Here is a 15,130-nt window from a genome sequence, read left to right on the forward strand (position 1 = left end):
AGTGCCGCCTGGAGCGGTTGCCCACTCGGCTCCATTGTCGCGCCGGCCCTGCATGTACGGGGAGTGGGGCATGTCATGATCCTGCTCCCACGACCCGGAGGTGTTAACCAAGAGAACTAATGTAGACGAAACGCAGAGAGTTTTCAAGTATAATGATATCCATTACTCTTATTTAGTGCTTTTGCTACCAGTATATCATAGTTGGTATTTCTGTTTGAATGAATGTTCCTCAAGTAAGTATATCTTTAAATAATTACAAGGTTTCTATGAGGACAGCTAGTTGGTTACGGTATTTGACAAATCACTAGCTAGAATCCCCTTGATGGGCCATTAAAGAGTTCATATTTAAAGAGTCTTAGGTCAACTCATTAAGAAAGATACATTCATAGAGTTAACTGTAAGTAAACCGCAGCACTGTTTGGGTTGATATTCCAGATGTGACATTTTTAACCTTGGAGTGATTTTCTTGCTATGCACCGGCATTGTACATTTTGGGTATTTGGTTTTTTTTACAAATTCTAAGGAAACTTTATATTTTAAATTTTTTTGTAGGTTAATGTACATACCGTATTTTCCAGCGTATAAGATGACTTTTTAACCTGTGAAAATCTAATCAAAAGTCGAGGGTCGTCTTATACGCCGGGTACTGAAACTTACCGAGCCGGACTGGAGAATCACAAATCTCTAGGGGAGGGGCGAGCGGAGAAGCCGCCTCCCCTGGGCCGGACTTCAGGGCCGCGCTGAGGTAGGTGCAAGATCTTGATCTCCCCAACTAGCCCTGATCAGCGGGCGCCTGATGAGCAGGGCTGGTTGGGGAGATCACAACCTCCCTCTAACTAGCCCAACATTAGGGAGCTCGAGGTCTGGCAGGGTTAGGATACAGATCCCCCGCAGCGGTGCAGGGGACCTGTATCCTACTCTCGAATGTGCTCAAACAGCCTCCCCTGCTGGCACTTTCCATGGGGGGAGTGCCGGCACGGGAGGTTGTCTAAGTGCATCGCGCAGACATTCACTGGCAGCAGCGATGCGCGTAAACCCCCGCTGCCGGCACGTCTGCTCGGTGTGCTTTAACAATCTCCCTTGCTGGGCAAGGAAGATTGTTAAAGCACATTGTGCCGGCAGCGGAGGTTGTTTACGCTCGCCGGTGAACGTCTGCGCGGTAAGCTTTAACCATCCTCCTTACCAGTGCAGAACGGTATACAACTTCCGGTGCTGGAAGTGCCGGCACCAGAAGTTGTATACCGTTCTGCGTAGAATAGATGTCCCCTGCCGGCCCCGCAAGACACCCGGGACTCTGGGAGTCTGCACTGGTAAGTCTAGGGGAGGGGGGCACATCTCAGGACACACACACACAGCGTGGCAGCATATCTCGGGGGGGACACAGAGTGGCAGCATATCTCGGGGGGGACACAGAGTGGCAGCATATCTCGGGGGGGACACAGAGTGGCAGCATATCTCGGGGGGCACACACAGAGTGGCAGTGTGTTTAAAGGCAGGGGTGTGTGGTGAGGCCAGTGTATAAATATGTATGTATGGACAGGCGTATGTTAGTATGTGTAGATATATATACCGTATTGGCTCGAATATAGGCCGCACTTTTTTTCCCCCACTTTAGCGCCCGGGACTGCATGTCCCGGGCGTCGGGCAGGCATCCCCTGCATCCTACTCCCCGATACGCTCAGACAGCCTCCCCTGCCAGCACTTCCCACGGGGGGGGTGCCGGCACGGGAGGTTGTCTAAGCGTTTTACCTCTGCCCCCCCGACTTACCGGAGCAGACTCCCGGGTGTCTTGCGGGGCCGGCGGGGGACATCTACGCAATACGTGTATACAACTTCTGGTGCCGGCACACCCGGGAGTCTGCTCCGGTAAGTCGGGGGGGGGGCAGAGGAGGACAGTGACAGCATAGCTCGGGGAGGGAGGACAGTGGCAGCATATCTCGGGGGGAGGACAGTGGTAGCATATCTCGGGGGGAGGACAGTGGTAGCATATCTCGGGGGGGGGGAGGACAGTGGCAGCATATCTCGGGGAGGGAGGAGGACAGTGGCAGCATATCTCGGGGGGGAGGACAGTGGTAGCATATCTCGGGGGGGGAGACAGAGTGGCAGCATGTTTTTTTGGTGCTTTTTTAAAGAAAAAACTTTTTCTTTAAAAAAGCACCAAACTTTTAGGGTGCGGCCTATATACGGGGGCGGCCTATATCCGAGCCAATACGATATATATATATATATGTGTGTGTGTAAGGGCAGTGTATGTATGTATATGTCTGTGTATGGGCAGTGTATGTGTATATGTGTGTTTGTAAGCTGGTGTGTACGTGTATATGTGTGTAAAGGAAGGGGTGTGTGAGGGCAGTGTACGTCTATACATGTGTGTGTGGACAGGCATATGTTAGGGAGAGCTGACTCTGCTTTGTATACAACAACCAGCCAATCGGACGGTCCGCACGATGCGTTTTACCTCTGCCCCCCCGACTTACCGGAGCAGACTCCCGGGTGTCTTGCGGGGCCGGCGGGGGACATCTACGCAATACGTGTATACAACTTCCGGTGCCGGCACACCCGGGAGTCTGCTCCGGTAAGTCGGGGGGGGGGCAGAGGAGGACAGTGACAGCATAGCTCGGGGAGGGAGGACAGTGGCAGCATATCTCGGGGGGAGGACAGTGGTAGCATATCTCGGGGGGAGGACAGTGGTAGCATATCTCGGGGGGGAGGAGGACAGTGGCAGCATATCTCGGGGAGGGAGGAGGACAGTGGCAGCATATCTCGGGGGGAGGACAGTGGTAGCATATCTCGGGGGGGGAGACAGAGTGGCAGCATGTTTTTTTGGTGCTTTTTTAAAGAAAAAACTTTTTCTTTAAAAAAGCACCAAACTTTTAGGGTGCGGCCTATATACGGGGGCGGCCTATATCCGAGCCAATACGATATATATATATATGTGTGTGTGTAAGGGCAGTGTATGTATGTATATGTCTGTGTATGGGCAGTGTATGTGTATATGTGTGTTTGTAAGCTGGTGTGTACGTGTATATGTGTGTAAAGGAAGGGGTGTGTGAGGGCAGTGTACGTCTATACATGTGTGTGTGGACAGGCATATGTTAGGGAGAGCTGACTCTGCTTTGTATACAACAACCAGCCAATCACCAGTAAGGTACATCGCTTGCCGTGATTGGCTGGTTGTTGTATACTGGGTAGAGGGGTAGTCTTATACAGCGAGTATAGCCCAAACTCTATATTTTAACTGGAAAAGTTGGGGGTCGTCTTATACGCCCAGTCGTCTTATACGCCGGAAATTATGGTAGTTACACTGTGCGGTTTGCTTTCTTAGGCAATCAATTTTATTATCTAGTTATTTTGCATTTTTCCCACCTCCTCCTGACCAAAATGCTGATGCCGGTCTTTAAACGACACAGCTTTTGTAAATGAACCATTTGAAATGATTAGTCCCATACACCTCCCAGTGGGGGTCACAGTACCTAAAATAACATGAAAAACACATCTCCTTAACCCTTCAGTAAATTGACATGATAATATCATCATAGGGACTGAGGTTGGCCTTATTTCATCACTTTAAGACAGTGTTGATTCAGAATGTGTGAAGGAACTGGGGGGGGGGTAATAGGAGAGGACCCCATATTAGTTAGAGGCTGCAGTAGGTGATAGCTCCTAATGGTCCCACACACACAAATTTAGTTAGAAGAGTTTTAAGGATCTCAGAGATCTGTTCCTCAGGTGAAAGAACCATTCTCTAATGGCCCAATAAACAGAGGACTCCATCTTTTCTTGGACCAATAAGGCCATATCATTTTCCCTTATTGCAGCAATAGCAAACTGAAGTAAATGTTAAGCAATAAGGTTGAACTCTATTCTTCATGCCTACATAAAGCTTGTTCTTGTAACTGTCCTGGGTTCCACTTCAGAGGTGAAGGAAAACATTTCAAAATTAATGGAAGGTTTTTGTGACACACTGGGGTTTTCTGTATTTCTTATTAGTCCAATCTTTAACAGAGCACCAGTACTTCAGTGTATATGCGTTATATAGTAACGTTGCCTGACTTATACATTGTGAAATACATATTTACTTAAATATCTCATGAGTGGTACTTGAGAACTCCTGATATAGCTGTTTGCACTGTATTCATATGGAAAGGATAAATGCCACATATTAACCCCTTACGGTGCCAGGTGGTAGGCAGTACATTATCTAGAAGATGAGAGGGTAAAAAAACAGACCTGATTTGAGCCTCTGATTTCTTGGACATCTAGAATATCATTTCCTTTAAGACACACTCTTTCTGAGTAATATTTAAATTCTATACAACTTACATTAGTAAACAAGAATGCAATGTACGAAAAGGAACAATTTCTCCTGCAGATATGACTGATGATTGTAGACAGTTTGCAATATTATTTACGTTTCGGGTCACATGAAGGGAAACAAAAACATTCTGGCGTTAAGAAGTAGCTCAATAAAGTGTATTTATAACATACCCATGATGTTGATCGGGATACTGTGATGTTGAAAGTAGAAGTATCCACTGGAGACTGGGGAAGACTTGCTAGGTTATCCCTTAATTTTAATGCTTCTATACCTGGCTGTGGTTCAACCCTAGATACTCATTACAATAATACAGCTCAATGACTCCTCCTCTGCTGCTTTGAATAGATACCTGCACTGTGACAGCCCAGGGGTTTGGCCAGACTCCCGTGAGAAGGGCTGGCAGTGGGGCAGGGACACTAAGAGTGGAATCTGTACACTACAGCAGAATGCACAGACGCGCTGATAAAAGGCGATTGTTGGCAGCGGGTTGTATGATATGCAGCCATTCTTGGCAGAAGAGTCTCTCATCATGTGTGTATTTTATATGCCCATTAGCCTTTCAGCCTCTTGGAGGTATGTTAGAAAAAGGGGCTGAAGGAACACTCTTTTTTTATGGCGGATGACTAAGTTGTAACTATATGTCAGTTAGGAAGAATCTAAAAAGACTAGGGCCTCAAGGCCCAGACCATTTAGACGGATATTAAGAAGCCACAAGCACAACCTAGGTATGCAATCCAAGGAAAAAGTGTCCAGCAAGAGTGAGAAGTGAACTACTAGAGCACAACGCAATAAATGCAGTATTTATTACTCTAATGGGAGCTTGTTGATGTGCTACAACTTTCAAGTTTTTGTTTTAGGTTAATTCAAGGTCAAGTGGGACCCTGGGGCTCAGTGTGATTATTACATTTCCTTTGTACAATGCTGGTACTTTTTAAATTCATCCATAGATATGTACAACATAAATCGAGCCTGGGATAGTATCATCCCCAGGAATTTTATTTAAGGAGGTGGGAAGGGAGCCACAAACAAAGCAAGAGGACCACCTTGCAAAGCATTTTGTTTGGTTCCCACAAAGTTGCATGAAAAGTTGTAACGGCTACTGAATATCCACACATCACCAAGTTCCAATCTGTTAAGGCAGTATAAAAATACATCTTTAGATTTGCTGCTTCTGTCATTGTGCTGTTGACAAGGGCAAATTAACTATGGAGCAAATAGGACAATTGCCCCAGGCCAGGGCCCCTGGGACAGCTTAATTGCTGCAGTATTACCGTATTGGCTCGAATATAGGCCGCACTCCCCCCCCCCACTTTAAGTCTTTAAAGTGGGGGTGCGGCCTATATTCGAGGTCTAGCGCCCGACGGGCAGGCAGCAGGGTTAGGATACAGATCCCCCGCAGCGGTGCAGGGGACCTGCATCCTACTCTCTGATACGCTCAGACAGCCTCCCCTGCCGGCACTTTCAATGGGGGAAGTACCGGCACGGGAGGTTGTCTAAGCGCATCGCGCAGACGTTCACCGGCAGCGGCGATGCGAGCGTAAACAGCCTCCGCTGCCGGCACATCTGCACGATGTGCTTTAACAATCTCCCTTGCCGGGAATTCCGACGGGGGGAGTCCCGGCAAGCAGTGTTCCCTCTAAGCTGTCGGCTTATGCGCGCGCACATAGCTTTTTTAGAGAGCGCACATGTCCAAAAATTCTGCGCACAACAGTTTTTCCCCAAAAAATAAAAAAATAATTTTTTTTAAACTTTATGCAGCGTGGATATTGTGTGCACAAAATTTTTGCTCTGTGAAACTTTTTGCACAAGAGAAATTTTCTGCGCACGCCAACTAAGAAAAATTAGATGGAACATTGCCGGCAAGGGAGATTGTTAAAGCACATCGTGCAGACGTGCCGGAAGCGGAGGTTGTTAACACTTGCATCGCCGCAGCCGGTGAACGTCTGCGGGATGTACGCTAACAATCTTCCTTGCCGGCACTTCCCACGGCGGAAGTGCCAGCACCGGAAGTTGAGTACTGCGTAGCTGTCCCCCGCCAGCCCTGCAAGACCCCGGGGAGTCTGCACCGGTAAGTCTAGGGGGGGGGACCTCTTGGGGGCAGAGTGGCAGCATATCTCGGGGGGGGTAGAGTAGCAGCATATCCCGGGGGGGGCACATCTCAGGGGGGATAGAGTGGTAACATATCTCGGGGAGGCAGAGTGGCAGCATATCTGGGGAGGGCAGAGTGGCAGCATGTCTGGGAAGGGCAGAGAAGCCGCATATCTTGCAGGGGCAGAGTGGCAGCATATGTAAGTGGTTTTTTTTTTTTACTAAGACATTTTTTTCTTTAAAAAAGCACCTAACTTTTAGGGTGCGGCCTATATCCGAGCCAATACGGTATTTATGTGTGTGTCTGTACTACACAGCATGAAAACAGTACTTGTGCTTTATGATGGGGGATCCCAAATGGGGATCCACTTGGTGCATGTTGCCCCTCTCCTGTAACAGGGGTATTTGGAGAGAAACAGACTCCATTACGGGCATCGATGATGGCAGAGTCCGCTTCCTACATCTTGGCATGTGTTAGTATTATTAAGAAGCTCTTTTAGTAGTCACATTTCAAATTTCATTAAGAATGGTAGTAGTGTGGTTCTGTGCTTGCAATGAAAAGGCAGGAATAAGGGTTACTCTGTCAGGATCCCCCAGAAATCAGCCTTCTGCTACAGGAAAAGAGATACTTGGATGGGTATATCTGAAGGGTAATTGGTTTTATTTGTACATTGAGCTGGATGACTAACATTTGGGCAAACAAAAACGTGCTCATTTCACGCCCCTTCTTGTACTAACTGGGTTAATAAAAAGTACCAGATTCATAGGAAGGGAATGTAGTAATCCTACTGAGCAGCCAAGGCACTGTGTTAGGATGCAACAAAAAGATAGAATATAAGGTGACCCTCAGTTATCATACTCATTTCAGTGGATGTGATAAATATAATGTACCTTAATTTACCTCTGCTGCAAAGCACAGAATTTGGCATAAAATAATTTATTTACCGTGTCCGATCGATAATGGCTTTGCAGAGTAGGCACAGGTGGAAAAAGCATGGCTTAGTGATTGAAAGTCAACCAAGCTTTTTCAATAATACTTGACTTAAAAGTGTCACTCCCTGGGTAATGTATCCCAGGACAGTCAACTGGCCTTAACCAACATACTAGAAGTTTATATCATGGCTACCTACTAAAGTCACTATAAAAGGCTTAACAGAATTCTTACTTGAAAATTGTTTTCCTATATCAGTTTCCTAGTGAGATAGCTTGTCCTGAGGCAGGGCAGGAAGTACTTAAGGTATAAGTTGTTTGGACCACTCCGAAAACCATAGCATGAAGATAAGAAATGCCAAAATGTCCTCTAGAGACAAGATCTCTGATACCAGCTTGCAGCACTGTGCTACCAAATATAGCACCTTCCCAATGAGGGGGTTCAGCTGTTTGCAAATGTGTCAAGGCTTCTCCAAACTGCTGCTCAGCAGACTAAGCCCTGACTAAGCCCTCAAGGATCGTGCCCTTAGGGATTAAGAATGATCGTTATTTTAGATCCCCTGGGACAATCTGATTGTCCTGACAATCCACATACTAATCGACGTCTTGGTCAACTGTCAACGCCTTCTCAGGAACTGCAAAGATGAAGAGGTTATGTGATACTGCTGTCCCATTATGAACCTCCACCATTCTTACCTTCCATGGCGCCTTGGAAATAGCAAACATCGGAGGATAAATCCCTTGCCAACATTCTTCCAAAGGAACAAGCACCAGGACCAGCTTCATGGTAATTTCTTGCACCAATATAAGAAATGTTGAACCCTAACTTCCAGAAGTCCTTCATGGTGGTGGGACACAATCTTGCTGTCAAGAAGAGTGAAAGGCAAACCAGGGAGGTTGCTTCCTTTGCATTAGCTGGTCTTCTCACCTTTGATCTTTTCAACTGTGGCATCCATATCCTTAGTAAATAATTCCTGACTCTGAAAAGGTAGGTATTGGGCACAATGCCTTTCTGGCTACCACCAACAAAGCCGTGGTCCAGCGTGGTAGGTGTGTCAAACAAAAACGCCAGAGTAGTTCTTATATCAGCAGACACCCAGGAGATCCATCTGTTGTTGCCAGATCTTCACTGATCGCACCAGTGAGGCAACTGAATGCTAGGGAAATTGGCAGCTGAAGCTTGAAAAGCCTGTTTTACAGCACCTTCAGATCTACTGTCCATTGAATGATTTAAATAGGATGCATTATCCAAAGACATTGCTGACTTCTTGATTGAGAAGAGACCAGAGGTATAGAAAGGGAAAGTTGTCCTCCTATGGACCTATCCCATCTAAAGTTCAAACCTCAATGAACATGACCCTGTATAAATAAATCAGTGGGGATAATAAAAAAAAAACAAAAAAACTCACATTACCTATGCGTTATACCAGGTCAACTTAAACCACCTTGCAGGAGAAACTATTTGGGGATTACCCTTTATGATATATAGTGTTATCAGGAAGTTGCAATCTCCTGCAAACTTACTCTTTAATAAATGGACTTATTTGCCTTATTCTGTGATATGCAAATTGGTGAAGGACTTAGGAAAATATTAACAGCATGTGCTTATTCTAGAACAAAATAGAGTATTTCGCTATTCTATTTTCAACAATTATAAATAAGTCCGTAACTTTTAGCTGATGTACAAAAAGAGGGTACTGTGTTTAGGAAGCCCATGTAGTCTAAGCTGCCTGATGCTCTGCTTCTAAACTCATACTGAAGATGTAGGGAAACAGCCAGACTCCGCCACAACGTGTGCTTGTAGGTTAAAGAGATGTTTACTGTCAAACAGGCTACTAAAATGACTACCTACTTGTCTATTGCTGATGCCAGTGGTGGATCAAGAATACCTGCTTTAGCATCAGTTGTTGAGCCTGTCACTTCACCCCTAGTACACCTGCAAAAGGATTCCACAGCTCTGCTGTCCACTACAAATAAGTCGTAGAATGGGCCACATGGACAGGAATGTAATGCTGAAATTTATATAAAAAAATAAAGAACATAACGCCATAGTTCTTAATAAGAGCCGATACAACCTTTGGTCTGTTCCCAGATAACAGCATTAATGCTGTGGTGCAGGGCAAGACAAAGTCTGCAAATATAGAAAGAAAAACCTGCGCAGTAGTACTATGTGTTATTATGAAGCATTGCCGTACCATAACATCCATGTAGACAATACAGGGTGTACACGGACCCCCGCATTGCAGACGGTATGGCCAATGTTAGAGAGCCCTCCAAAGCTCTTGCTGAAGAAATTGGATCTTTGAAAGTGACTCTGATCTGTTATTTATGGCTGTGATATTTTATTAGAAAACATACACAAGGTGATTGTTGACCTACCATTGACAAATATCTTGAGTGGGTAGGGTTTTGTGTTAACACAGCAGACATTTTGACAATATGTTGAGTGCCATTTAGCATCTGATCAAATATCTCTATGTACAATTTGCCCAACAGATTGAATTGTGTCAAACTATCCTTGTGCGCTCACGTCACATTGAATAAAAGCAACCATGAATAAATCGCTGCAAGATGAAATCAAGATGAAAGTTCTCACTAAAGTGTGCGTCGGCAGGAGAGTTTTGGTTTTGACATCACTATGTGAGCTTTTGCTGTAGCAGCCATTAGAACAGACCACCTACTATTGTGTTCCAGTCTTCTATTGTCATTCCTTTGTTGTTACTAGCAAGCTGCTCTGAAAGGTTTTTCTGTGCCTACCACTGCTCACCTCTGAAGAAGCCTCGTTGGCGAAACACGTCAGGTTTCTGTGCAACTTTAAGAGTTTGTTAAACTGGTAGTACCTCATATGCTTATTTGCACATTTGATGTTTTTATGCTATATACATATTTTTTTTATTGTTCATTAAAATTTTTCATGCAGATATAAATACACATTCACACAAACATAAAAATATTAAAACAATATAAAAAATTGTCTGTAGCCACAAGGAGGGAAGGAGTGAGGGCAAGGATGAATTTTGAGAAGTTTGCCAGTGCTGCTGTGACACATACAAGAACAACATCTGGAAGCCCAAGGATTTTACACACTACACTACATACATTACACGTACTTTGAAATGTAAACGAGTCTTAATCCATTATATAATTTGTATGCCAAAAGTCGCCTCTCATGGAGTAGATATATGTATATTTACACTGTTAGAATAATAATTTACATTAATTACATAAGGAATAGACCTGGCATTTGGATTTTTAGGTTGTCACTGCCGTTATATGTATATGATTAGGATATAATCTTGTTTAATATAGTACATTTGAATTATTTAAATATACAATGTGAGATATATATATATGAGTATCAATACACGTATACACAACCTACGTGTGCATAAATCTTATCAATAAGGTTATACGCTGAGATAAGCAGTGTTCTGCTGATGAAGTAAAAACTATATAGACACCTTGATCTATTAGTAATCATTGACAGCCAGCTACTGTTTGCCTGTAGTACAGTGACTATCAGTCATAATATCAAGCTTCTATGTAGGGTGCAGTATAGTTATTGATGCTCCCTCTCCTCTCGTTATCTCAAAGGATTAATTTGATGCACTTTAGACATGGTAACTTTTTGTCTATATATATATATATAGCCCCGGTGTCAAAATACAGAGAAGTGGCTGTAATTACATATTCAGCTATTTTCCTTTGCCGTGTGCTGCTCTGTAACTATAGAATGTCTAAGGAGCCCAAAACACCTTCAATCTTGGCTGGGACACTCAGTATATCTGGATATTATACACGTTACAATAGAAAATACCCTGTATATCTGGATATTATACACGTTACAATAGAAAATACCCTGTATATCTGGATATTATACACGTTACAATAGAAAATACCCTGTATATCTGGATATTATACACGTTACAATAGAAAATACCCTGTATATCTGGATATTATACACGTTACAATAGAAAATACCCTGTATATCTGGATATTATACACGTTACAATAGAAAATACCCTGTATATCTGGATATTATACACGTTACAATAGAAAATACCCTGTATATCTGGATATTATACACGTTACAATAGAAAATACCCTGTATATCTGGATATTATACATGTTACAATAGAACATATAGAATAGAATTTTTTTTTCCCAAATTTCAACCACTATTGGAAAATATATTGTCTGACTTACTAGACACATATGATCTTATAATTCCCAAATCAACGTCTGTAAATGGGTAGTAATGCATTTGATTCTCTGATTGATATCTTAGCGCTAAAATTAAAAGCATTGCCTGTTACAGACATACACACGATTACCACACCACCATCTGAGCAACACTACATAAGAGTCCTACTATCCACATCTTGGTGATATCTTGGTGATAGTTGACGATGAGGTTGATTCTCTAACAGGAGAGACGGAAAGTGAGTTGTAGTTTTACATAAGTCACTTCACTATTCATTATGTAGGGCCAACACTGGCAGGTTTCTCCATCAAGACTGGGCTAGCCCTGCATAATGCATAGTTCAATGAGTAAACAGACCAAATAAATATTTAAACTACATATTATTTAGGCACAGCCAAGCGATTCCTACAGCAGAAGCTCATGAGGGTTAGGCATTCATAATGTATAATGAAATTAAGACACTGAAACAACCCTCCAGCCAACGCTTTGTTCAAGAGCCTGCATAGTGTCAAAAAAGAAAGTATGCATTTTCTGATACGCTACTTTTTTCTGGCTATATTCAGGTCCACTAACAGCAAACAGATGGGACAAAATGAACGAAAAACACACACTACACAGAAATTAGTGATTTCTTTTAATACATATGTAGTACAGAATATTAATTACAGCAGGACAGTGTTTCCAGTTAAATAAAATTTAAAATTTGTATTCACCCCTTCCAATATAAAATTACTAAATTAATATTTTGAAAGAACAGTATGATCAAAGCATTAAATAACACCACCATATACCACAGTAATCATGACCACTAATACATACTCTTTGCTTTGGCAAAATAAAAAATGATTTTTTTTTGTTTTTAAACAGTGTATAAACTTAATAAAAGCAAAGACTGTATACATCTTTGTATTGCACTCATTTATGTACAAGAATAAACTATAAAGACAAAATATATAGCAGATAAAATGAAAAAGCACATTTTTCCTCACAATAAAAGTTTTAGCGATGAACATTAAAAAGAATGCATAGAAATGTAACACTTATGTACAGAAGTTATGGTCTGCATCAATTAACAATATATACATTTTCCCCGCCATCTCCTTTCCTGGACGGACTTGCAAATGCAATGTGGATCTAAGTAGTACGAGAAGTGTAGATTCTGTCTGTCTATCAATACTTTTTTCGGGCTGGAAGCTTGGAGATTAAAAGAAACAATGACACCAATGCTTAATATTGGAGCACTTAATAATCTATTAAATCTTCTGGTGAGGAAAAGTTATGTTTTGGAAACAATTAAGGTGGAGCAGATAAAAAAAAATTGGGAAAACCCTGATGAAATATATGCAAGGTGTGCTTGGTCACAACAGTAACATGTAAACTTTAGTGTAACATTTAATGTTCTATACTGTACATCCCTAGACAGCTACTGTACAATCATCTACCTAATGTGCTATTCTCTTCAATCCTGGTTTGTTTAGAAGTAGTTACATAGCTAGCATAGAAAATACCAATATATGCTTCTTTCCTTTAAACTTTTGAAATGAAAATCTAGCATCAAACAAAACAAAAAACAGATTTGAGAGCTCCTACGATCCAACCACTAATGTTGTTTAATCCTTTGCACTTTAGTGGAGGAAATATGAAGTGGCTGCTATGGATTTCTGCTGGGCTCAAGGCTCTTTTCTTTGTCCTGGGTTAGCCATAGACATGGCATGCTTTGAAATGAAAGGGATGGTTACAGATCACGCGATGGAGGAAGAACCGGTCATTCCCTGTACTGTTGTGCTTGTAGGAGTTCCACTTATGGCATTAAAAATGTGAAGTGAATTCGGTATAACACTGATCTTCTCTTCTCCACACCAAATCTTAAAAAGAGGCAAAGAAACATGGAAGTAAACCAATTAGACAATCCATAAACAAAGAGTTTCTTTACCAAAACAAACAACAAATATTTCCCACGCTAGGGTATGATGCAATGCATTTAATACACATGGACACAACCAAAGACAAATCAAGATTGTATTACCATCCCATCTGCTCATGTGTGCATAGAGGGGAGAAGGAAAACAACAAGTTATTGGAGCTGGCAATTTTAACACAAAGTGTATATAGTACAGATTCAGTGACGTCGTCATTTTTTTTGTGGGATTAGTGATCATAATTTATAATCTCCATTATTGTGTTAGAACAATCTGCATTCTGGTTTTTGTAGCAACAACAGTCATATAAAAGGATGCGCTAGAATGAAGTCCACTAAATCACACGGTTTAGCCTCATGCTTGAAACAGAAGCCTATTTGTACATCTACAAATACACTGTAGGAACAACTGAAAAATATTTATTCATATATATTAATTATATATATATATATATATATATATAAATTCTGCTTATAATTAAGTGTTTTAGGTTTATACATATGGTAACGAACACACACTTACTTGCTCGTGCATTATTTCAGAAAGCTCTTTGACCATTTCCCTGTAGTTTGCTTTCATTTCTTCTTGATATTCAAACTGATTTTCTTTTATGAGTTTTTCATTAACACACAAAGCTTGACCACACGCTTCAACAAATTGTCTAAAACAAAGATTGAAAATGCATTATATGAATAGATTATATACAACTAGATCTTCTAAATAAAAATATTCTATTTATACGAGCATTCCACTTCAGAGGGATGCTTACACACACATCATTTAAACGAAATGTTACCAATTTCTGGTGACGTAGCGTACAGAAGAAACAAGCATGCTGTGTACAGATCTGATCATCCCAATTCACTGAATAATTCACACTATGGGGTCCACAGTCAGGACAGACTGCCCTTAATGGACACTGTGGCTATATGGCAGGAACCCTATTGAAAGTAGAATAATGTGCCTTGTGTAAAACAATCTACACTGGTGATCAGGGTCTGCATTGCTACGTGAGAAATGCTTGAGCATTATTAATATTCTACAACAATCACCTGACATCAAGACCTATCAACAAAAAAACCATATCCTAGTTCTATTGATTCCAGACAGTGAAACAGACCTAGCATCACCCGGTTTTAACAAGATGTTTCCCTTGAAGTGCATAGGTTTCTGATAACATAAGGCAGGTGGGAAGACAAGCGCTTCTCAAAGAGCTATGAAAAGAGCTACTATTTTCACTGTAGTACATACTAGAAAAATCATAGAAACCGTAATACCTGAATACTTCCTTGAGTTGCTTAATTTTGTTATCTGCATATTTTTTAGTGTTTGTGTCATCCAAGAAAGCTCTTGCATAGGCTAGAGGGCCTGCATTAACCTACAGGAATAAAATGTAAAAAAAAAGAAGAGGTAAAAAGATTAACACACTCATGAGTCAAATGTCCAAAATGTAGCGGAGTGGACACCACTCAATCCAAAAATGTAGCAGGGATTTATTCAATTGCGTTCAAACTTTTGTGTGGCGCCTCTATAGTAGGTTTGCACATTCCTGTCCTAATGGAGGTGAAAATCGGAACAATAGGGAGTTAAAGAAAACAAAACCAAACAAAAAAAATTATAGAACAACTTAGACCTCACAGGTACCCTGGCTGTTCCTTTAATGAACATTTT

At 41.9% G+C, this 15,130-nt stretch overlaps 1 protein-coding gene across 2 annotated transcripts in view; it reads right to left on the reverse strand.

The window, feature by feature from the left end:
- Positions 1-13,282: 13,282 nt before the first annotated feature.
- The window catches only part of LOC149299911 (dedicator of cytokinesis protein 9-like), an 88,315-nt gene continuing 86,467 nt past the window's right edge, over positions 13,283-15,130 (reverse strand). For both annotated transcript variants that reach the window (XM_089485891.1, XM_089485890.1), the window contains exons 53-55: positions 14,737-14,837; positions 13,982-14,120; positions 13,283-13,405 (exon numbers count right to left, since the gene is read on the reverse strand). In XM_089485891.1, the coding sequence (XP_089342017.1) occupies positions 13,283-13,405; positions 13,982-14,120; positions 14,737-14,837 (363 nt within the window). The remainder of the gene's footprint in view (positions 13,406-13,981; positions 14,121-14,736; positions 14,838-15,130) is intronic.

This window comes from Sceloporus occidentalis, unplaced genomic scaffold (assembly GCF_023333645.1).
Source record: "Sceloporus occidentalis isolate IW3139 unplaced genomic scaffold, rSceOcc1.0.p SCAF_27, whole genome shotgun sequence".
Classification (NCBI taxonomy): Eukaryota; Metazoa; Chordata; class Lepidosauria; order Squamata; family Phrynosomatidae; genus Sceloporus; species Sceloporus occidentalis.